We start from the raw sequence: 23534 nt of genomic DNA, 5'->3' as shown, positions 1-23534 counted from the left end.
CCCTTTCTCAAACCACGGCTCCATTCCTGCTGATCAACATTCGTCATTTGCTCCCCGCTCCCCCGCTGCTGGTAAGCATCGTCAGGTCATAAGGAGCGGTGTCGCGGTGACCGCAGGCGCACCACTGTCTCGGATGGTTTCATTTGCTCTGGACAGATCCGCAGGAGTGGAGTTGCTGCGTCATATGGCGGTTCTGTTAGTTTTTTGAGGAACAACCATGTGGTTTTCCACAGTGCCTGTATCTGGGCTCTCTATATATGCTAAGTGTAGCCTTTTTTTAAAAAAGATTTATTTTATTATTTTTGGGGGTGGGGCGGAAGTTAGATATACAGAGAGGAGAAGAGACAGAGAGGAAGATTGTCCATCCAATGATGCACTCCCCAAGCAACCACAACTGCCAGAGCTGAGCCAATCCGAAGCCAGGAGCCCAGAACCTCTTCCAGGTCTCCCGCATAGGTTCAGGGTCCCAAGTTCAGGCCACAAACAGGGAGCTGGATGGGAAGCAGGGCTACCGGGATTAGAACCGGAGCTCATAAGGGATGCCAGTGTGTTCAAGGTGAGAACTTTAGCTGCTAGGCTACCGCGCCAGGCCCAGGTCTAGTCTTAACAAGTTATTTGTGTGACGCTTCAAAGAGATGATGAAAGAGTTGCAGACGTATACTAAGGTGGTGGTTCTGTGAATTTTTAGATGTAATAAACTGTCATGGAATTTACACATACATCCAAAAAAGTGTGTCAAAAAATAGAGTAGTTAGAGCAGATATCATAAATTATTGTCTACTCACTCCATGGTCTTAATTTTGCACTTCTGTTTTGCAAGGCATAACGATGCGGATTGTGAAAGCTGGATGGGTCTACCAATATTCAAAATAAAAAGATTTAAAAAGCACTTAAGTGTAGCAGCTAAGAAAACAGGTTCTTTGATTCTCATTTGCTAACGTTTGATGAGGAACAGGCACGTAGCCTCGCAGTTAGGATACTGTCGGATGCCCGGGTTCCGTCGAGGGGTGCTTGGGCCTGGGTTCTAACTCCACTTCCGATTGCATCGTGCCACTGCGCATGTGGGAGGCAATGCTGATGGAACGGATGGACGCCTTCCTGGCTTTGAGCCGGCTTGGACGGGGCTGCTGTTGGCATCTGGAGAACTTACCAGCAAATGGGGGCTCTGTCTCTCTCTGCCTTTCAAACAGTAAGGTAGGTAGGTAGATTAATTAATTAATTCATTAAATTTTGAATTGTGGTGAACCCTAGAGGACAAAATCTTTTACTTCACTGTGATTCAAAGTGAGCGAGGAGTTGAGTCCAAGGTTATACGCTTGCAACACAGGAGCCAAAAGGCCACGAATGTCACAACCCTTGGCAGACCAGCCAGAAAGCTGTCCTGGTTGCCAAACATTAAATAAGTTTGTACCATAGCACGAAGAATTGCTTGTATTAGTCAGTGAAATGGCTGGTTCTTAATTTTTAAATCAGAACTTTCAAGTTTGTGGGAACATGAACCATTTGGAAAATGCTTTCTTGGAAATGATGGAATTTATTGGGAATTAATAGAATTACCATAGCTAATCTAGAATAAATTAACGAGAGACTGAGTCCAGTTAGAAAAGAATGGATATGTGCCTTCTCTTTAAATAAATAAATGTGACACGTAAACAGGATTGTTCTTTTCTCTCCTTTGCTGATGTTGAAATAGATGGTATCTTTTCCCTCCAGACAGCATTGGTTTTAATAAGTAAAATATCTTTATGAAAATGTATTTACTATAATCCAATTGAGCAGTCATGACAAGAGAAAATCTGACTTTGGCAATCAAGAACAAGATGGATGAAGGATAATGGGACAGGAAAAGAGAAGTCGCCTTAACAAGAACAGAGACTAGCAGAATGCCATCGAAGAGTCTGTGGCAATAATCTGAAATCTTAAAACCAAGATGACAGACCTCTAGAAAATGGATATTGATACAACGAGATAGTTTGAATTCTTTCTGCATGTTTAAAGGAAGCCAATAAGTAGCTGAAAATCTTAACCTAAATAAGACACCAGAATCAAGGAGACCTTCCAGAATATTTGGACGAGCTTTCAAGAAGTAGAACACGCCCTGGAAAGCAGAGCAGGGGCTGGCACAGTGGCACAGTGCTCTAACCCTCAGTCTGCAGCGCTGGCATTCCATGTGGGCCTGCTTGGAATCTCAGCTATTCCTCTCCCAAGCTGGGAAGGCCGCAGAGATGGCCCCAAGCCTTGGGACCCCGCACCCACATGAGACACCTGGAAGAAGCTCCTGGCTCCTGGCTTCGGATTGGCTCAGTTCTATCCTCTCTCTCTCCTTCCCTCCTCTCTGTAAACAACCTTTCAAATAAAAATTTAAAAAAACCTTTTTAAAATACCAACAATGTTCCCCAACGTATTCTGAAAGCTGATTTTATGCATTTCTTATAGTAAAGTGTACATACATTAACCATGTGCTAACCATTTTAAATATACAGTCAGTGCCATTTACACATATCGTGTGTCACTATCTTCCATCCCCAGAACTTTGTCCTATTTCTTAGCAGTAACTCCCCATTCCTCCCTCCCCTTCAACCCCATTTCACTTTTTCTATGAATCAAAGAACCTCTTTTAGTGGGATCAGATGTACTTCTCCGTTTGGTGACCGGCTTACTCCACTGAACATGTGTCATCAAAGTTCACCATGGCATGGCACATGTCAGAATTTCCTTTGTAAAGCTCAGTAATGTTCCAGTCCATGTGTAGACTGCATTTTGTTGCGTCTAGATTTTGGCTCTTATGAATAAGGCTAATGTGACCATGGGTGTGTCTGCCTGCCTCCAGTTCCTTTGCTTGTATATCCAGAAAGATAACAGCTGGGTCAGATTCTGTGTTTAATCTTTCCGGGTACCGCCTGACTGTGTCCATCGTGGCGGTGCCATAGTCACATTCTTACCAGCAAAACCCAAGGATCCCATTTTCCCCCTTCCTCGCAACACTGATCAGATAAATGCTCATGTATGTTTTTTTAACAGAGCCATGCAAGGCAGGACTGAGGAGGTATCATGCCCACTCGTGGGTCACTAGTTCCACACGGTGACAATGTCAGCATCGGCTTGAGCTGCCCTTGCCTTTCTGTGTCCACCCTGACTTGAGAGGGAAAGCCCTCAGGGATAATAGGAAAACTACCACTCCGTGGTTCAGGGAACCCCTAAGTCAGGGTTGTAGAGCTGTTAGTTTTTATCAGGTGGGTGAATGATAACCCCAGCATTCATCGTCTGGGAAGGAATGTGACGGTGTGGGTTGTATCCTGGCTCTCATGTTGGCTGCCAGGAGTCAGGGTGCTTTATTATCATGCTTCATCATCGCATCCTTTTGTTTACTTAAAACTATGTAGTTTATATTCTTGTTCTTTAGTTAGTGGCTTGTGCTCCTGTTGGCAGTAGTTCCGACATGTTGGCCAGAGTTCTAGGATTAGTCTGAAATGTCAGTTGGTTTGTCTGTGGGAAAATAAAGGGACTTTTATAAATTAAGTGTATTCGATGGAAGGGATGAGATTGTGTCCTTCAGTTGTGTCCTTTGTCTTGTTTGGTGTTAGAAGGACTTTTGGAAATGCAATCACAACATTAAAAGAATGCAGCTTGTTGTGTTGTCCTAATGAAGGGCAAACAGAAAAAACATGACCTTGCATAAGGTCATTACCATTTTTAAAAAGTGTCTTAACTGGGTCCTTGAAATTAAAAAAAAAAAAATTGTAGGAATTATTGCCTCAGAAAACACAGCACTGTATTCAGCCAACAGCAGCGTGTGCGGGGGCTCAGGATGACCCCCTGCCCCGCCAACAGCAGCGTGTGCGGGGGGCTCAGCTCAGAAAGACCCCCTGCTCACCTGTGTTGCTGTGGCCCATCCGCATTGAGAGAGCTGTTTGGCAGTCTGTGTTTTCCACACTCCTGCAAGTACATCTGAGTGACTCAGCAAAGACATACTCTGAATTCAGAGGAGCTAGATTCAAATCACAACCAAGAGGTATTGAGTATTAGGCCATGCCCTTGGCTGCTTTATACAGATGGTCTCATGTCACCCTCTAAAACGAGATTATTGCTATTTTATAACTCATTCCTGAAAAGTTGACAAATCTTGCTGTGCCTCCCTCAGTAGGGAGAACATGACGTGTAACTCAAACCCACGAGGCAGCCGGACGTGCCAGTCCTCTGAGCGGCAGAGGCTGACTGTGTGCCGCGCACACTCAGGCCGCAGCCCCCCTCCAGCTGCCTGCCTGGCCTCCTGCTCGGATTGCCTAGTGCTTAAGGAGGCCAGAATCATGTCTGGAGTTTGTAAGCTCATGGGAAATGAATGCCATCCAGGTGCCCACGTGCTTGGCACTTCCCTAATTGTACTTCCCTCTTGTATCTTGTGAGACGATGATGGATGTTCCATGCAAGCACTGGGTGCATGGAACATTGGTTTTTAGGCTAACAAGTGAGGGGGCAGTCCCAGATTAGCTTTGTGGACTAGTGGCTGATTGTGTCTTGGGGAGATCAAGTCAGCTGGCGCAGCCTGGGGCTGAGGGGGCTGCGAGGAGGTTCATGAGAGAGCTGGGGCAGCCTTTGGTGTCTGAGGAGGCAACAGAGAATTTGAATCTCCTTAGAAGAGGGAGAGAGGATTGAAAGCTCAGGATGCTTCCAGATCATGTCCTCTTACCAGAGGAGAAATCGGGAAATGTGTGCCTGGGGCAGTGGGCCCTAATTCCCCATGTCATGAAAGAAGCGCTTTGGATCTGGGCTTGTTTGTAGTCCTTATCTGCACATCTGTCTGGGAGTTCATGCCAGCATTCTCCCTTCATCATACAAGCTGCCTCCAGTGTTGCACAGTCCTTGTTCTGAAGGATTCCTTGCTTCTCCCCCTTCCTAACAAATCTCCCTGGTCTGTTTTCCCTTCATTCACCGCGTCTTTCCTTTTCTTGTATGATGTTGCCTGTTATTGTATAACAAGCCAGCGAAAGCATTGCAGCTTGGCATGAGGCGCCCTGGCCTCTCCCAGTCCTAGGCAATGGCTGGATTCCACCAGGAGGTTCAAGGTCCCGAGCACCTGGGTGCTGGCTACACTCATCCAAAGGCTCCACTTGGCTTGTTGTCCACCACGCACCTTCAGGACACGACAGGTGACTGGGGACTGGTTGGGTGTCTTTTGTCCACTCTGCCTCCCCTCACCTCCACAAGCACCTCTCCACCTGACTGACTTGGAGATGACCCCACGAGGAGGTGTAGGCATGGTGGAGTGTACATGGCAGCTGTCTTTCCCCAGATAAACATTTCAAGAAAGCAGAGCGGAGAGTGCTCCCGAGCTTCTGCTCTGTGTGTTGGTGTCTGTCAGCGCAGAGCCCGCCCAGGAGTGATAACCCAGGGCACAGATGCAGGGCAGAGTGGCTTAGGAGGAGGTGTGCACCACTCCAAAGGCTAGCTCCCACATTCAAGGGAGACGGAAAGGATTTGAACAATTCTTAATGCTTGTAAGTCAATTTTAAAAAACATTTTATCTTAGCAGGGTTAAAAGGAAGCATCTAAATGCACCGTTGAAAGACTGTGTGACTTGCTTTATAGTTTCTTCTGAAGAAATCTGATTTGATTCACTTTTCAACCAATGGTGATAACATATCAAACTGCAAGCCAGATTGGTTTTAGGGAAAAGCGATCCCCCGCCGTGTGTGGGTGTCCTTGTGTGAACTCCTGGACAATCCTGCTTTTCAAGCGTAGCTGCTTGAAAACCTGCTTTCTTGTTGAGACTGACTTGTGCTTTATTTTCTGATGGGACCTCTTTTTCTGTATATTCAAACCCTTTAAAAGCAGAGAGAGATCAGATGGGGTGGCAATTGGGGACCTCGAATCCACCGAACAGGTTTCTCCTAACTACACTGGGGGGTGAGGAAATCTCTTGTTTTAAATCCCCTACCTGTGGATGGCTTAACTTTCCCGGAGGATGGAGGCTCTCCTACGAAGTCACTGGCTTTTCTGATGAACATTTTTAAGACGCTGCCTCTCCAGAGCTTTTTTTCTGGTAATTATGGAAAACAATCCATGTGGGAGAATGTGGGAAACTTGGATGTGGGACATGATCTGATTTTTTTCCCTACCCACATGCCCTGGGAAAACTCTGGCATAAAGGATTAATTTGCTCCTGAGATTTTGTTGTGGTTGGCATGAAGGAAAGACAAGCAGGGAGGGCAGGCAGCAGTGCTGCCCAGCGGGGAGTGAGGCAAGGGTTTCTGACGAAGCAGGGCACGCCTCCTCTTCTCCGAGGGTCCTCAGCATTTCTCCCATGCAGGGAGAGCTGCACACAGCCATCTGGAAGCTGCTTCCAAAACACAGGAGTGAGTAACCCCACCATCAGTCTTCAGGCAGGAAAAAGATCTTGGTTTTTAGAAGTTTACTTCCTAGCTTTATTGGGGTATTGTTAACATATGTCTAAGGGGTCCAGACTGTTTGGATGTGCCTTACGAGCTGAGTGCTGCTGAAGCTCTCCGGTCTGCCACCTCATTCTAACTAGTGCTTTGCTGTCAGTCTGCTACAGTACAGTTGAGCAGTCTCGATGCAGGACTTCAGGTCCCTCAAATGCACACATCACGCAGACCTGAACCTCTGCACGCTTGGACCGACTTTGCCCAAATCGCCTGGCCATTTCCAACCCTGGGAACTGCTGTTCTGTCTGCTTCTAGAATTTTGACCTGTTTCGATCCTGCACACGAGTGACATCTTGCAGCATTTGTCATTCTCTGCCTGGCTAAGTTTACTTTGTTTTACAAGTCCTCCAGGTTCATTCACACTGTCGTAAATGGCAGTCTTCTGCCTTCTTTAGGCCAAATAGCTTTCCGTTGTGCATTTATGCCATGTTTTCCCTTTCCGTTAACCCATTGTTAATCAGTTAGGTTGAGTCCATATTTGAAAAAGAAAACCCGATTTTCTTGCACATCGCCACTCCCTTGTTTGAGATCTACATGTGTGTGAACCAGGGTTCCCCTGCTGCCCAGCTAGGACAGTCCTTCTCTCTGTGTGTCATTCCGCCCACAGCCCCACCAGTAGTGGGAAGGCACTGGGTTTGGTAGGAGTACATTTTCCCATGAAGCCATACCTTCACTTCCTCATTAGAACTTTCCACTGAACAGCAGGTAGAATTTGATGATGCTTTAAATTTCAAGAGCTGACACAACATGCTGCTTACTCGGTTCACCCACGACTGTTAGGACACTCCCCTGCCACCAGCATCTCCCAAGTTCACTGAGGGCTGCCCTTGGTCTTGTCCAACACTCATAGCAACACTGTTTCCAGCCAGGGTGGAAGGGGGGCTGGGAGGGGTGGTGGGCCAAGGATGGACAGATGGGTTCTCAGGGGTCATGGCCTTCATCCCCACACGTTTCCCTTCAAGGTAGACTCTTCCTGTTGGTGCAGGTGAGGAAGCCTGCTGCCAGTTCAGGTCAGTGCAGATCATTTCTGCTGAGTATCCAAGCGGAAGCATTTAAGCCGAATAAGAGCTTGATGTCCTTGGGTAACGGGAAAGCTGTAACTCTGCTCATCTGACAGCTGAGCCGATGCTGCTGGCTCGCCCTGACCCCTCTCAAGCCATGGGGAACTGGTAATCCTTGGAAGCGGGGGAGCGTTCATGAGGTGCGCCCGTGGCACTTAGTCAAGTAACAATAGCTGTCACTCTCTCTTGTTTAATCTTATAGTGGAGTACGACAAGGAGTTCTCCCCTCGCCAGCGGCACCACAAAGAGTTCAAGTTCAACCTATCCCAGATTCCTGAGGGTGAGGCGGTGACGGCTGCAGAATTCCGCATCTACAAGGACTGTGTTGTGGGGAGTTTTAAAAACCAAACTTTTCTTATCAGCATTTACCAAGTCTTGCAGGAGCATCAGCACAGGTATGAAGGCCCAAGGAAGCCCAACAGAGGGGCTGGCCCCCTCACCCCCCGCCATCACTCCTCTCCCAGTGTGTCTGTGGGCTGGGATGCTGGAGGGCCGTCCTGAGCAGTCATGTGTAGCTGGTCGAATTGTTTGCTATCGAACTAATTTCCCAAACACTTTTTGTCTAAGAAAACCAGTAACTGATAATCTTTGTGAGGAGTTACTGTATAATTTTGGGGGGATAAACTGCTTCCCGTGATTTGAATGATGGGTGAAGATGGTTAAGAGTCAGACATTAAAATGATCTATAATAATGCTGTAAGAGATACTGATCCAGGTAATTACAAAACTGTGTGTAGTCCTGTGCCACACTAACCAGGCTCTGCTCGAAAGCGTAGGATTAGGCGGTTTTGCCATTGTGGGACTGAGCTAGCTGAAACAGCACGGGGTCCTGTAACCATGTGGCGCCTCGTATCTGTGCTGTCACTGACCACAGCGTCATTGTCTAGGACTGTATTTGTGCACCGAGTACACATGCACATTTGTCATTGTGCGGGTAGTATCTTTTTGTTCATCTTTTGGAGAGAAGACCAATAGATCCCCCCCATATGTCTGTATTATTCCTGTTTCTTAAAACGAGGCCAGACATCTTACAAAAGAGCTGACCCGAGGTACGTTCACAGGGCTGTCCAACAATGAAGAAATCCTCCCTTGGATTCTCGGCCCAAGGGATGGGTTGTTAGCAATAATTCAATCCTGGAGCACATGGGGAAAAGCCAGTGACTGAACTGTGCTTAGTTCTTAGGGCCAGTTTAGTAATTCAGTGTGAACGCGTAATAGATTGCCGGTGGTGTTAGATCTTTCCCAGTGTGCCACAGGTGGAAAATGTACAAGCTATGTCATAGCCTGGCAATTATTCCTGAATGGTGGGTACAAAGACAAAAGTGAAAGGAAGAGATCATACAGTTGTTAGGGAACTCAACACTTCATGTTTTTTCAGAGGTTTGTTCAGGCTGGTGCAGTGGCCTGCTGGATAAAGTGACTGCCTGGGATGCTCCCATTCCATATGGGTGCCAGTTCATGTCCTAGCTGCTCAACCTCCAATCCAACTTTCTACTAAATGGGTCTGGAAAGCAGTGGAGGATGGCCCAGGGGGTTATGCCCCTGCACCTAAACACCTCTGTGGGAGACCCAAGTGGGGTTCCAGGCTCCTGACTTTGGTCCGTCCCAGGCCTGGTAGTTGAACCAGCAGATGAAGATCATGCAGGGGTGTGTGTGTGTGTGTGTGTGTGTCTGTGTCTGTGTGGCTATGTTTCTTCTTCTCTGTGACTCTGCCTTCCAAATACATAAAATAAATCTTGTAAGAAGGCTTGTTGGCTTTGGGGTTTTTTGTTTAATTTTTGTTTAGTTATTTTGGAGGCATACAGAGCACTTGAGCTCCCATCTACCGGTCCCCGGTGCCCGAATGCCCACAGTCACTGATGCTTCCACTTAATCCAGATCTCCTATTGTGGGTGATAACAGGCCAGCTGCTTGAAACACTGCCTACTGCTTTATTCCTAGGAAGCTAGAATTGGGAGTGGAGTTGGGACTTGTCAGATATTTCCATATATGATGTAAGAATCGCAGCCTGGTGCCTTAATCTCTCGCCAGACATCCACTCCCATCTCTGGTGTCTCAAAGGAAGTCTTGACTCTTGTTTTGTGTCTTGGAAGTCTACTGACTTCCCAAGAATCTCCAATGATTTTTATAAGGAATTTGATTTCTCTTGAATGTGTTGATGGATTTCTTTGTGGATCTGTTACCAAAATTGTCACTGAAATGATAAGGGTGCTTTACTTGCTCCATAAAAGGCTTGTTTTAGTTTTGAAAGTCTCTGATCTGCAGTGGGAGCAATGAAAGGAGGAATGGCGGAGAGCAGGATCTGGGGACTGCCACAGGCTGGAGGCTGTCCGCTGCTTCCGGGGACTACGGAGCTGTAATAGTGAAATAATGAGAAAGATGTCATCACTGTGGGGTCTTTGTAATGGCCAACATTTTGGAATGAAAGAGAAGGTCTCTGATGTTTGATGTTTTTCTTCTACATGAAAGTGTGTTCTGTGGTTTTACTATTGGAAGCCTCTTTTGAAGAGTGAATTCTTCATTGGTGCAGTTTCATCTGTTTATTTCAGAGAGAACTGGAATTCTGTGATTCTTTGAAACTGCTCTGGCCATCTATTTTTCCCCCTTTTAAAAGAAAGATTTATTTATTTAGAAGGCAAAGTTTCAGAGAGACAGAAAGAGAAGTCTTCTACCTGCTGGTTCACTTTCCAAGTGGTCCCAGTGGCCAGGGATAGGCCAATCCAAAGCCGGGAGCCTGGGACTCTCAGAGTCTCCCACATCAGTGGTAGGGACTAAGATGCTCACACACTTTCAGAGAGCTGGATCAGAAGTGGACGTGGTGCTCACATGGAATGCCTACATCACAGGTGGTGGCTTAACCATGATGCCAGCCCCAACCATCATTTTTCAATCTGCCCAATATTTATTTATTGTATTTATTCCATTGTATTTATTTATTCCATTGTATTTCTCTGGTGAGAATAACCCTTTTGGGCTCATAATTTGTTTAGAGTACGTAGATTCCTCTAGTAGGAAAAGCTTTACACTGAAAACTCTGCTGGCAGTTCAGTGTTTATGAAATGTTTCAAGATCAGTATTGTTATTATTATTTTACAAAAGAGAGCTAGCTGAACATTTGTAAGGTGTATGCTGGGCTGCCGAACAAGCACAGCTGCTTCGTGCTTGCCATGCCAGTGTCACGCTTCCTCGCTCAGAAAACAGGCCCAAAGCAGTTCAACCTTGGCTGCCTCGCCTGGGCTGAGCAGAAAGTTACCATCCCCCACCCCGTGGGATGCAAGCCATTGGCAGCTGGGTGTGTTGAATTTCTCTGTCTCAGTCAGGGGAAATACTGTGAGGACTTCGCACTTTTGGAAGGCTCCAGGCTGTCCGGAGGGAGACTTTCTTATCTGTGGGCAAGAAGCACAGGCCTCCTGCTGTATCTGCACGGTCTGTCCCAAGCATCCTTCTGCAGGAAGCTTTGATTCCCCTATGTGTCTTCTTGGGGCTCCTGGTAGAAAAGTCTTCCCCAGACTTGTGATGAAAGTGTGTCTGTCCGAGCTGGACCTAAGTGAAATGTGTAGTATTGGATGGATTAACTTAGCAAATGTTTGTTTTGCAAAATAGTAGGTCTCCTTGTGAAAGAAAAAACAACAGTGAAGTCATGTTTGAAATGCTGAGTCATACACTCAGCTGAGTTCTGTGCTAGGTTTTCTGACATAAAAAGCAGCTAGGACATCTGACCTCAGTTGGATCAGAAAAGATTCCTGGAAGAGAAACCTTGGCTGTGGGCTCTACAGAAGCTTCTTTCTTTGATTGATAGGAAATCATTACAACAGGTAAGTAACATCCATGAATAAGTAAATGTGACTCAGTACTTTAAAAATATAGTCATGGAGGGTCGTGCCTACACCTGGAACACAGGCATCCCACGAGGTGCCTGTGAATCCCTGTTTGCCCATCTCCGGTGCAGCTCCCTGTTACTGCATTTGGGAAAGCAGCAGAGGATGGCCCGAGAGTTTGGGTCCCAGCTACCCACCTGGGAGATCTGGAAGAAGCTCTGGGCTCCTGGCTTCAACATGGCCCAGCCCTGGCTGTTATGGCCATTTGTGGAGTAAACCAGCAGACGAAAGATTCTTTCTCTCTGTCTGTCCTCCTGTCTGTAACTCTGTTGTTCGTATAAATGAGGAATTTTTGAAAAATTTAAAAAGGAATCAAGTTATGAACAAATCTGAAACTGTCATCTATTGGAGTGAGATTGGTCACGCAATATAGTTTGCAGTGTTGGGTCTTGGTAGCACTTGATGCCCATTGCATTTTATTATTGAATTTGCTCTTTGATAATGTGTGGTACTTAAATTTTTAAGACAAGTTTTGTGTTCATACTTGGTGTTAGAAAACGTTTTGTCCTTATGGTGACTTTGGTTAAAAAAAAAAAATGTGTGTATGCTATAATTACAGTGTGGAAAAGGCCTTCTCTTGTAGTCTCTTATTAGGATTTTACCATGACCCCATCAGACAGGCAGAGTAGTCATGTTCACCTTTGGGAGAATGCTCTGTGGCACATAAGTGTGGTGTGCCAAGGCCAAATAGTGCCTAAATTGTTGTTGGCTGTTCTTCCCATCGGCTGCCTCACGGACGTGGGGACGGCGCCAGGATGAAAACCGAGTGCTGGGAGAAGCAGACAGCAAGCTCAGGGCGTGTCCTCGCGTCTCCTTCGCTTGAGTTTTGAGGCGGGCTTCCCAAGGATGCTCATTCCTCAGTGCTTATGGCAAACATCTGTTGGAATTCACTGGTAGTATGACGTTCGAGACCCTCCTACAAAAGCTTGGCAACTTTTTGCTGATCTCCCCTCAACCACTGACCTATTGTTAGTTTTTTACAGGAAGTAGAAAAAGACTGAACTAGATTGACGCTGAAGTGTCTGTACTTTTCCACTGTATTCATTTGTCCATTTGCTTCCTTCCTGTCTTCTTCCATACTGCATCTCCACTCTGCAGTGTTCTCACTTAGAATGGAGGCGATTCTACTCCAGTATGTTTTGCCCTTTCATAGTCGCTGTCACGGTACCGTGAGACTTTATGTAACATTCGGTCACGATTTGTGTACAGTAGCTTTAGGTTAATAGTGAAGTTTGAGACTTTTGTGAATATTATTTTCATTTATATTTCTTGTCTCATTAAAGACTTACTTTTACTATTCTTGACTGAATTGTGCACACCTAGAACTCAAGGAGCTTGGCTGCTTTTCTCTTGAAAGCCAACCAGCAATGTTAAAAGGAAGTTGTGTTCTAGATCTGAATCAGGGTTCTGTTTGATACACAAGTGGGCCACACTTGCCTCTGCTGGCTTTGAAATCTTATTTCTACGCTGCATGTTTTGGCAGTTGCCTTGCTTGGCAGCAGCTGACTGTCGTCTTTGTAACTTTTCTATGTCCCATCATGGTAAAGACTTGACAGGGGATGTAAAATGAGACTTAACTACCACTAATTTATATAACACCACAATTTATTTCCCTATGGTAAATATCAAGATTTTTAAAACGTGTCTATTTTGGTCCCCATGCTTTTTCTTAATTTTTGAATTTCTAAAAGGTGAAGAAACATACATTAGAATCAAAGGAACAACAATACTGTTTTGGAGTTTTCAAAACTGTGGAAAAGATTACCTTGACCAGAGCACAAGTCACACTCCTGGAGACCCCAGGACGAATTCCAGACTGAATTACTGATTTAATTTTTGACAAAATTCACAAATTCTGACCTACTTTACAGATATATTATAATCATTTCTGGAGAGAAAAATAGCCACTAAATGCAACACACACACACTTTTCCAGAATTTTGAGTTTGGTATTCCACCTGAGTCAATCCCAAATAGGGAATTCAGGAGGAGGTTGAGGAAGGGAAAGCAGGTACACTTGGTGTGGACATGTTTCAATCCTAATGGGGATGTCTAAGAGGTTATAGAATTTAAAAGAGCTGACATCAGCAGAAGGGGCCAACAGGACCTCTGAGACCGCAAACACAGAATAGATCTCCAACTGTGTAAGAATAAAAGAACTCGTTCAGTAGCCACTTACAGAAAACAACTTCCCTCATCTACCTCAGAGGCACATCTGTCCCGCGTGTGGGGCTGTGTGTGTGGGATCTGTCCCGCGTGTGGGGCTGTGTGTGTGGGATCTGTCCCGCGTGTGGGGCTGTGTGTGTGGGATCTGTCCCGCGTGTGGGGCTGTGTGTGTGGGATCTGTCCCGCGTGTGGGGCTGTGTGTGTGGGATCTGTCCCGCGTGTGGGGCTGTGTGTGTGGGATCTGTCCCGCGTGTGGGGCTGTGTGTGTGGGATCTGTCCCGCGTGTGGGGCTGTGTGTGTGGGATCTGTCCCGCGTGTGGGGCTGTGTGTGTGGGATCTGTCCCGCGTGTGGGGCTGTGTGTGTGGGATCTGTCCCGCGTGTGGGGCTGTGTGTGTGGGATCTGTCCCGCGTGTGGGGCTGTGCGTGTGGGATCTGTATTCTGTGCCTTTGCTGATTTTCCTCTTCTTGCCATAATACTGGATGCATTTTGTTCCTTTAGTTTTATAACAAGGCTTGATGTCTGATGTGTAAATTTCCCAAATTTGTCCTTGAGACATTCTTGGATACTAATAACCTTTGTACTCCATGTGTGTTGTAAAACCAGCCATTCAGTTTCCACAAAAACCAAAATTAGTCAAAACTAACCACACCAAAGATAAACTATCCCAGATTCTAACCAGAATTACGTTAAATCTAGATATCGGTTTAGAAGAAATTTATATTGTACCAAATATTTAGTATTCCAACTTAAGAGCATGGCACTAAGTAAAACATCATTTGCAATGACATGAATAACTTTTATTAGGTTTTCAGTTGAAGTTTTGATGTTAAAATGATATTCAGTCGGGCCTGGCATTGTAGCCTAGTGGCTAAAGTCCTCACCTTGTACATGCTGGGACCTCTCATGGGTGCCAGTTTTTATCCTGACTGTTCCACTTTTCATCCAGCTCCCTGCTTGTGGTCTGGGAAAGCAGTCAAGGACGACCCAAAGCCTTGGGACCCTGTGTCCGTTTAGGAGACCTGGAGGAAATTACTGACTCCTGGCTTCGGATCAGTTCAGCTCCAGCTGTTGCAGCCACTTGGGGAGTGAATCAGCAGAGGAAGATCTTTCTGTCTGTCTCTCCTTCTCTCTGTAACTCTGACTGTCCAATAACAAATAAATAAATCTTTTGAAAGTGGCATTAATTTTTAATACTTTTCAGTATCTAATTGCTTTTCCTGAATTACAGAACTACAGCTTTTTTTTAAAAGATTATTTTTATTGAAGTTAGATATGCAAAGAGGAAGAGAGGCAGAGACAAAGATCTTCCCTTTACTGATTCATTCCCCAAGTGCTGGCAACTGCTGGAACTGAGCCAATCCAAAGCCAGGAACCTGGAGTCTCTTCTGAGTCTCCCATGCGGGTGCAGGGTCCCAAGGCTTTGGGCCTTTCCTGCCTGCTTTCCCAGGCCACAAGCAGGGAGCTGGATGGGAAGTGGAGCAGCTTGGACATGAACCAGCATCCCATAGGATCCCAGCATGAACAATGCAAGGACTTTTAGCTAGTAAGCTACTGCTCTGGGCCTACAGGTATTTTTTAAATATTGATCTTGTATCTAGAAGCCTTATAAACTTGCAAGTTAATTCTAAGTTTTTCTGTACATCTTTGCAATGTTTATGACTATAATCACATCATCTGTGAATATTAATTTTATCTCTTGGTTCCTAGTTCTGTTTGTTTTCTTCATTGTATTGTGTTGGCTAGGATATGCTGGACAATGTTGAAGCCGTTTCAGATCTCTCATCCTAGAGAGAATGTTCCTCTATAGTTACTTTTCTAAGTTTTAAAAATTAAGAACCTGTGTGGAATTGCACTGATTTTTTTCTGAATCCTTGAGAAAACTCATGTGATTTTTCTTTCTTATTAGTGTTGATGTGGCTTGACCACACTAAACTTTCAAGCTCATGCCTGTCGCAAGCTCTGTTCGTGATGTATTTTCCCTTTCCTAGATGGCTGACCTTCCCGACCATGTCTTAAAATTCTGCTATTGCTTGGGACCAGAAATGGTTCAGATTTGTGACTTTTTCATATTTTGGAATATTTCCATGACTTTTCTGGCCAAGCCTCCCTCATCCAAAAATCCAAGCACTGTGAAATAGGAGCGCATGTTATGGCCACAAGATGCGCTAGTGGGACTCGGCCTGTGTCTTCATCACTTCGCGGGCTGCTCATACTGTCTGTCTGTTCCCTTGGTTTTTCCTCACTGGGTTTCATTTCCTGGCATTTTTGGTAAATTTCTGTGCAGAATTTAAGAAAATATTTTTAGATCTGTTATCACTAGACTGCATTTAATGTTCTGCTGAGTGGCAGAGAGAACACAGGCCAATCATCACGTTTATTTTGTTGCAGCCGGGCGAGGCTGCAGGATTTGGGAAGACTCCTGTGTGTTTGGTGTTCTCTTTCTCTGAGAGTTGCTTCCTTCGGGGCCTTCAGCTGGAGGTCTGCTTAGCAGAGGTCCTGTTCCACGGTGGACTGGGAACCTTTGTAACTCCCTAGCCTTGTGAGACTGCCAAAAATCTGCTTTGTTTTTAAACTGCTCAACAGTTTCTTTCTACTTGTTTACTCAGCTTCTCATTCCATGAATACGCTGCTTAATATCTGGCAAGTGACTCCATTGCACATATTGTTCAAAGCAGTTGGGACTGGAAAAGGAAAGGGGTTGCGTGAAAGTGGAGCCAGACTTTCATGGTGTCATTCTCTACATCTCCGTATCTTAGCAGGTTGAACTGCAGTCTGCATCCTCAGCCAGTAGCATTGCTGTAAGCTCTAGCAGGTGCCGCTCTCTGCTTGCTATCCATGTCTCATGCTAGGAACTAACAAGTGCCCTGCAATGAAAAGGCAACAGCAAATGCCAGGCTGGCCTCCGTGTGTTTCTCGTCTCTGAAGTCTTGGCCTGTTAGACACTGCTTGGCTTGCTTGCTGTAAGATGCGTTCAGATAGGTCTGTTCATTTGGATGTTTTTGTTGTTGCTGTTAACCTGGCCTTTTTCTTCTTGGTAAGAGTGTAATGCGATGCCTTGAAGCCAAAAGTATACATCTCTGCAAAGACGGTACTTTATGCTATTTTTATTTTAAAGTCTTTCTAATGAATCTCCACAAATGTTGATATTTGATTAAGCAAATGGTGCATTCTGGAAACAAGACCGAGGCCCAGTTCCAGGATCACAGTTTGTTTTCCTATTTCTTCTTTTTTGTTTTCTTTCTCCTCCTCTTCTTTCTTCTTTTTAAGCATTGCTTATGGGCTGTATGCTCTGTGCATCTGATTGGAATTATGGTGCTGCCTGCTAACATGAAAGCAGTTCAGCCTTTTTAGATACCTGAGCTGGGTTTCTCTTCTGAAGACAAGGCCAAGTTTGAGGCAGCCAGCCTAGGAGCTATTCTGGTTGTGGTGGAGAAAGAACCAAACCCTTGTTGCCTTTGCCAACCACCCCTGTGTGTCTGACTTTCCCAGGGCTGATCCTCCTGGACTCGGACTGACTCTCTTAAGGGATGCTGGGGTTGCAAATGGACGCCTAACCCACAATACTGCTTTGCTGCTGGCACCTTGACTCCAGTGTCTAAACATGGGCTGGCTAAGAACCTGGGATCTGCTTGATAATCTGTCACCACTTCAGTATTGCCTCAGGCAAGCAGCAAACTTCCCGGCATTTGTTCCTCTGGGCCTGAAAGGGGAGAAACCAACACAGTTCCGCTATGTAACTAATGCAGTCAAGTTCCTAGGCCTTCTACAGAGAATGCTGCACCTGAGGCTTCAACTTTAAAAGGCTGAAGAGGTGCCCAAGCCCCATTCGCTATACTTTCTATGTTCTTTTTAAAAGCAAAAGTTTGTATTTAGTTTCATTTTCTTTGAAAGGCAGATAGAGACAGAGTCTTGATTCTGGCTTGGCCCAGAACAACCAGGGGTTGTGGGACTCCCATGTGGGTGACGTGGACCCAAGGGTGAGCCATCACCCATGTGGCTGACATGGACCCAAGAGCATCATCTGAAGCCTCCTGGTGTGCAGGTAGCAGTAGAAGTCTGGGTTGGAAGCAGAAAAGCCAGGATGCACCAACCAAGCACTCTGCCATGGAAGCAGATGGCCCGAGGGACACTTAACTAACGCCTGACCCTGTCTGTGTTCATTTTAAGGAAGTGTAGATGAGAATGTGTCATTTAGAATTTAGGACCATAAAAACTTGTATGAACTCATAGGGGCCAGCTTTGTGGTGCGTCGAATTAAACTACTCTTGGCAACACTGGCATCCCACATGAGTACGTCTGAGTCCTGGCAGTTCCACTTCTGATCCAGTTCCTTCCAATGAATGCACTTGGGAAGGTAACAGGTAATGGCCCAGGTCCTTAGTTCCTTGCCAGTCACATGGGAAAGTCAGATGGAGTTTCAGTCTCCTGGTTTTGGTCTGGCCCAGTTGTAGCCATTTGTGAAATGAACCAGCAAATGGAGGATATTTTCTTTCTCTCTTTCTCTCTTTCTCTCTCTCTCTCTCACATACACACACACACACACACACACACACACATTTAAATGAGATCTATTTTTAAACAAGATGGCTGTATGTATTAGGATGTTCAGATATTTGATAGCAGGGAGGAGTTGGAGTGGTGGGCAACCATTTATCCACTTAATAAGCTTTGAACAGAAAGTAAGTTTTTTACTTTCTGGAAATCATAGGGATTATTTATCTCTAGACACAGATGGCTTCAGTTGCCTGCATCTCTGCCTGATTTAAGATCACTTTGTAAAACTGTGTTTAGTGGTTAAAATTATTTTTGGAAGGCGTTTTTCCTCTTTACATCGCAGAGCGGTGTTTTCATTGTTTATTTCTCCAACTCGGGCACAGCTGTGTAATGCAGGGCTGGTGATAAGAGCTAAGACATGCGAGACTTACGCATAACGCTTCCAAGCGCAGAGCCCGCCGATCCGGTGTTGCTGGAGGGACTTTGTGCGCAAGCGTCTGGAAGAAGCTGTCTAGGCAGCCATGTGCTTGTACAGGGTCCCCCTTGCCCCTCTCGCCCTCTGAAGCCACCACTCCTTCCTGCTTCTCTCAGCTGTGATTCTGGTGGCCAGCCTCGAGAGATCAGCCGCTGAGGGTGACGCCGCTCTCCAAGACACAGGTTGAAGTGTCGAGCTGTCTGCGTTTGGTTTGTACCGTGCTAGGGAGGGGAGAAAGGGCGGTCTGAGAGCAGATGCTTCCAGCTGGGAGTCCATGAGCCAGCCCAGGGTGAGGCCATAGCGTGCCCTGGCAAGCTTGTGTGCTTTTGGTTTGGTTCTGCACAAAGTGTGGCCTCCAGACAAGCTGTATCCACCCCCTTTCAGAAAGTTGTGCTGCGGGAGCAGGATGGCTTCCTGCGGGTCCCCTGGGGACTCCACGGCAGAGTCACGACGGAATCCTGGCTGCCCAGGCACGGATCACCACCAGCCCTACACGTGGAGTTTGCTCCCCGTCATGGTGACTACTCCTCACACTATTCCACTTTTGTCCCACGTTTGAGATTTGTGTCCTCTTTCACTCCTGCCCTTGTCCCCCTAGCTTACTTCTCCCTTCTGCGTGATGGACTTCTGTCCCATCCCCTGTGTTCTCATTTCCTTAATCACAAACCCACCTCTTTTAAAAGGAGAGCTTGGGGCCAAAGAGGTGGCACCGCAAGGTAAGCCATTGCATGTGGTGCCAGCGTCTGCTGTGAGAGCACCGGTTGGAGTCCTGGCTGGCTCTGCTTCTGCCCTTGTTCCCTGCTAACGACTTGGAGAAGCAGCAGCAGATGCCAGGTGCTGGAGTCCCTGCCACACGAGGGACGAGGGACGGTCACGGAGCTCGGCACTCCGAGCTCTGGCCTGCCCCACCCTGCCTCCACTGTCACCAGCAGATGGAAGTTGTTTCTCTGCCCGCCCGCCCTCCCACTCCTCTTACTCTGCCTTTCAAATAAATACACAAATTAAGTATTTTTTTTAAGAAAGTAAAAACTCTTTCTAGCTTTTTTTTTTAACCAACCATGCCCCACCTCCCACTTCACCCCATAAACACTGAGCCTGCTGTAGTGCCAAGGCTCTGTAAATTGCAACACTGATGCATACAGAAGGCTCCCTGGGTTCCTCCTGTTGGCCTCAGGGGTGCCCATGCTGCCCGAGGCTCCCCAAGCCTAGATTCTAGAGCGGGCCGGTCAGACTTCCTCCCTTCTGAAACACAGGTGTCCTGAGCTCCCTGCAGGCCAGCTGCTCTCCCCATAGTTGACAGGGACTGTGTTGTTTCTGGACAAGGGTCTCCTGTGGCCTTGCAAAAGAGAGCTGACATCCTGACACTTCGGAACTTCAAAGCCTCCGACTTGCAAGGCCCTCGGGCTGTTTTCCACTTGCACCCCTGTCTCACTGCCCTTGGCTGTTGCTTTGGTCCTGGGGGGTAATTTGTTCACAGGCGGTGTGACACATCTGTGTGGGAGAGAACTTGAAGTGGGGTGGGCCCAGAGTGGCCCCCATAGGCTCTGTGAAGCAGCTGAGTAAACTCCTCTGGGTTGTTCCTCCTGTTTGTGCTTGAAGATGACACAGAATTCCTGCATCTGTGGAAGCAGGAGAAAGTGTGTGTTTCCCCTCAGAGAAATCCAAAAATTTTAACTTGGAGGTTTCACTGGCCTTGTAACTATTTGATGGAATAGCCAGGAATTTCCTGCATCATAGCTTATCTTTGTTGATAAAGTTAGGATGTCAGGAGGGACAACTTGGAATACCCAAACCAGAAAGATGTCCCCATTCAGTGGTGTGCTACCCGCCTGGCTGCTTCAGCCAGGGCTGAGCCAGGCCGCAGCCAGGAGCCTCTTCTGGACACACGGCGAGCTGCATGCGAGGACGTGAGCAGGCAGCTGGGGCTCCCAGGTCCTCTGGGATGGGCATGGGGCTCCCCAAAGGGTTTCTTAGCTGCTGTGCCAACTGTTAAGTCCTGGATAACTTTTGAGTGAAAACTAAGTCCTGGCTCTTGCATTTACAACTTGAGAATCCTTGATCCCAAAATGCAAAATGCTACAAAACCCAAAACTGTCAGCTGCCAACTCTTACCAAACTAGTAAATGTTGCCTGGCCTCGTGTAAGATTATAGTCAAAGTGTGGTGTGAAATAACTTCTAGGTTTATTTGTATTGGGAGCACAGGAAACATAAATTAATTTCATGGTTAGACTTGGGTCCCAGCCCCACCTTGTCTCATGCAAATGTTTTAAAATCTGAGAAGAAAATGCAGAATGCTTCTAAGACCAAGTATTTCAGGTAAGGTATGTCAGCTAGTACTAGATTGTACCCTTGGCCACAGGCAGTTTCTCCAGCTGCAAAACAGAGGCCATGCTATTCTACCTACTTGTTAGGACTTTTGCTAGAAAACCAAGGCAAATGAGCAAAGAGAATACTGTGTAACTTGTTAAAATGGACATTAGTGTCATTGTGAAGCTCATTTTGAATGCAGTGCTCGATCAGGGAACTATTTCTTATTTCCAGTATTGTGATGGCTAGATATTTGCAGTGCCAGTGGATCTGAAGCTCTCCAGGGTTAAGATACGCCTCTGCATGGGGCCCGAATCCCAGGCTGCTTCCTGCTAGGGGCCTTCGGATGTGGACTCCAGCTCAGGTGAAGGCGACAGTCCCCCATCTGATCTCTATGGCATGAGAGCAGGCAGGCTCTCACAGCAACTTTCATTGTTCACTGAAGACTGAAAATGCACAACACCCCCCTCTAGAGCCCCGTGACAGCAATGGGTCCTGTGAGACTGCCTGGAAGAACCCCAGCCACGGTTCCCAGCTGTGCTGGGATGAGCTTCCAATCACTCAACATACAAGGGACCACACAGAGCTCAGGGAAAAGTGAAATTAAAGCAGAAGTTTATTTTATTTTATTTTTATGGCAACAGCATCCAAAATCTACGAGCCGTTTTCCCACAGTGTTCACACCACCACACCATGTGGGGAAACTCCCAGGGGTCTTCATTCGGAGAAGACCGTAGATGACAAATGTTCTGTAGCATCAGGCACTGATGGGTCCTACTTAAAGACTAATGAGCAGAGGGGGCCCTTGGGTGGCTAAGCTGTCGCCTATGGTGCCAGCATTGCATATGGGTACACCAGTTCATAGCCCAGCTGCTCTACTTCCAATCAGGTCCCCTGCTAATGGCCTGAAAAAGCAGTAGAGGATGGCTCAAGTCCTTGAGCCCCGTAACCATGTGGGAGAGCCAGAAGAAGCTCCTGGCTTTGGAGCAGCCTAGTTCTGACAGTGGCTGCCAGCTGAAAAGGGCAGTAGTGGATGGAAGCTCTCCATCTGTCTTCCTCTGTAATTCTGACTTTCAAGTAAAACGAGAAAGCCTCCTAAAGTCACTAGCAGTTTCTCAGTGCTCGTGTGGGCGCTGGGTTTGACCTCATTCCTCTCTGGCTCGGCACTGGCTTTCGCTCTTTCTTCATTAGCCAGAGAGGAGGCTGTGAGCAATAACTATGACATCGTAAGTAAACACTAAAGGGAAGCAGTAGTCCTGTGATCCGTAGTTTACTGCTGTTCCAGAAAGGACTTACGGTGAGCAGGGGTAGCAATGCTTTCGTGAAACTGAGAAATCCTGTTGTGTTCAGGCAGCGGCTCGTGTCTTGTGACTGCACTGTGCCTGCATCCTGGGTGGGGTACTGCCCTCAGTGTCGTGGCACCTCACAGCTGCTGCTGGTCCTTCCTGTCACCCCTCACTGATGCCAGGACAGGACGGGTGAGACTGAGCCGGGGCCAGCGTACGAATCACAGTCCATCACTTTTTTTTTCCCCCAGAGACTCTGACCTGTTTCTGTTGGACACCCGTGTCGTGTGGGCCTCGGAGGAAGGCTGGCTGGAATTTGACATCACGGCTACCAGCAATCTATGGCTGGTGACCCCGCAGCATAACCTGGGCCTTCGGCTGAGCGTGGTTACACAGGACGGTACGTGCTGACCCGTCAGGCCTCCCACATGGAGCGAGTGGTCGTGTCTATCCGTTTGTGGTGGAGTGATGTCTTATAGCCCAGGCCTCAGCCCCAGGCAGTCCACTGACCTTTCCCCACTGCATGCTGTTGAAAATCAAACCCTTTCCTCCAACTCTAGTACAAAGAAGGCGGGGACTGGCATGGGCAGCATCACTCAGGAGAGCTAGCGAGGTCCCAGAGTGGCAAGGGGCAGCCAGTTCTCCTAGGCAGAGGCAGGTGGAATGCTGGCTGCCGGGTGGGTGGGCCCAGGGTGTATTTCCTGTCCCCTCGTTTTCCGCAGCCTTGGTGCTCAGCACCACGAAATGCCAGCTGTTGATTACACACACTCCCCTCCCCCCAGGTGCTTCGCATTGCATGCTGCACCTGCAGTTACTTAACTTACTGGGAGAACTTTGCGCAGTGGCTTCTCCCCCGACCCCGGCCCCCTGTCCCTCTCTCAGGAAGCTGGATTGTGTCCTTTATACGGGAGCCAGTAAGGGATTAAATGGAAGATTTGCCTTTGCCTGGCAGGCCTGCACGTCAGCCCCCGAGCTGCAGGCCTGGTGGGCAGGGACGGCCCCTACGACAAGCAGCCCTTCATGGTGGCTTTCTTCAGAGTGAGCGAGGTCCACGTGCGCACCACCAGGTCAGCAACCAGCCGGCGCCGGCAGCAGAGTCGCAATCGCTCTACCCAGGCCCAGGACGTGTCTCGGGTCTCCAGCGCGTCAGGTGGGTATGGGCGGGGAGCTGGTCAGCCTGGATGAGAGCAGAAGGCCCCCAGTGCCTTCAGATGTCCAACAGCTTGTGCCGGGCAACACCGGGCCTCTGGGTGCTTGGCACAGCCTCCAACTGCCTAGCTGGGATCCTGGGGCCTCCGGGGCAGAGGCTCGGTGCGCCAGGACGCCCGGCGTCCTAGGACGCTCGGTGCACTAAGATGCCTGGTGCGCCAGGATGCTGCCCACAGGAACCATGGCAGCCTGTGTACCAGATTGAGTGCTGC

At 47.4% G+C, this 23534-nt stretch overlaps 1 protein-coding gene across 1 annotated transcript in view; it reads left to right on the top strand.

Moving 5' to 3' along the window:
* BMP6 (bone morphogenetic protein 6) overlaps positions 1-23534 on the top strand; it is a 153207-nt gene that overhangs the window by 116452 nt on the left and 13221 nt on the right. Inside the window, exons 2-4 of the mRNA XM_040984009.1 lie at positions 7707-7899; positions 22365-22513; positions 23066-23263. Of these exons, the coding sequence (XP_040839943.1) occupies positions 7707-7899; positions 22365-22513; positions 23066-23263 (540 nt within the window). The remainder of the gene's footprint in view (positions 1-7706; positions 7900-22364; positions 22514-23065; positions 23264-23534) is intronic.

The sequence above is a fragment of the Ochotona curzoniae genome, unplaced genomic scaffold, assembly GCF_017591425.1.
Source record: "Ochotona curzoniae isolate NIBS_2020 unplaced genomic scaffold, NIBS_Ocur_1.0 contig_4064, whole genome shotgun sequence".
Lineage (NCBI taxonomy): Eukaryota > Metazoa > Chordata > Mammalia > Lagomorpha > Ochotonidae > Ochotona > Ochotona curzoniae.
This window is presented reverse-complemented; position numbering and strand designations above follow the sequence as displayed.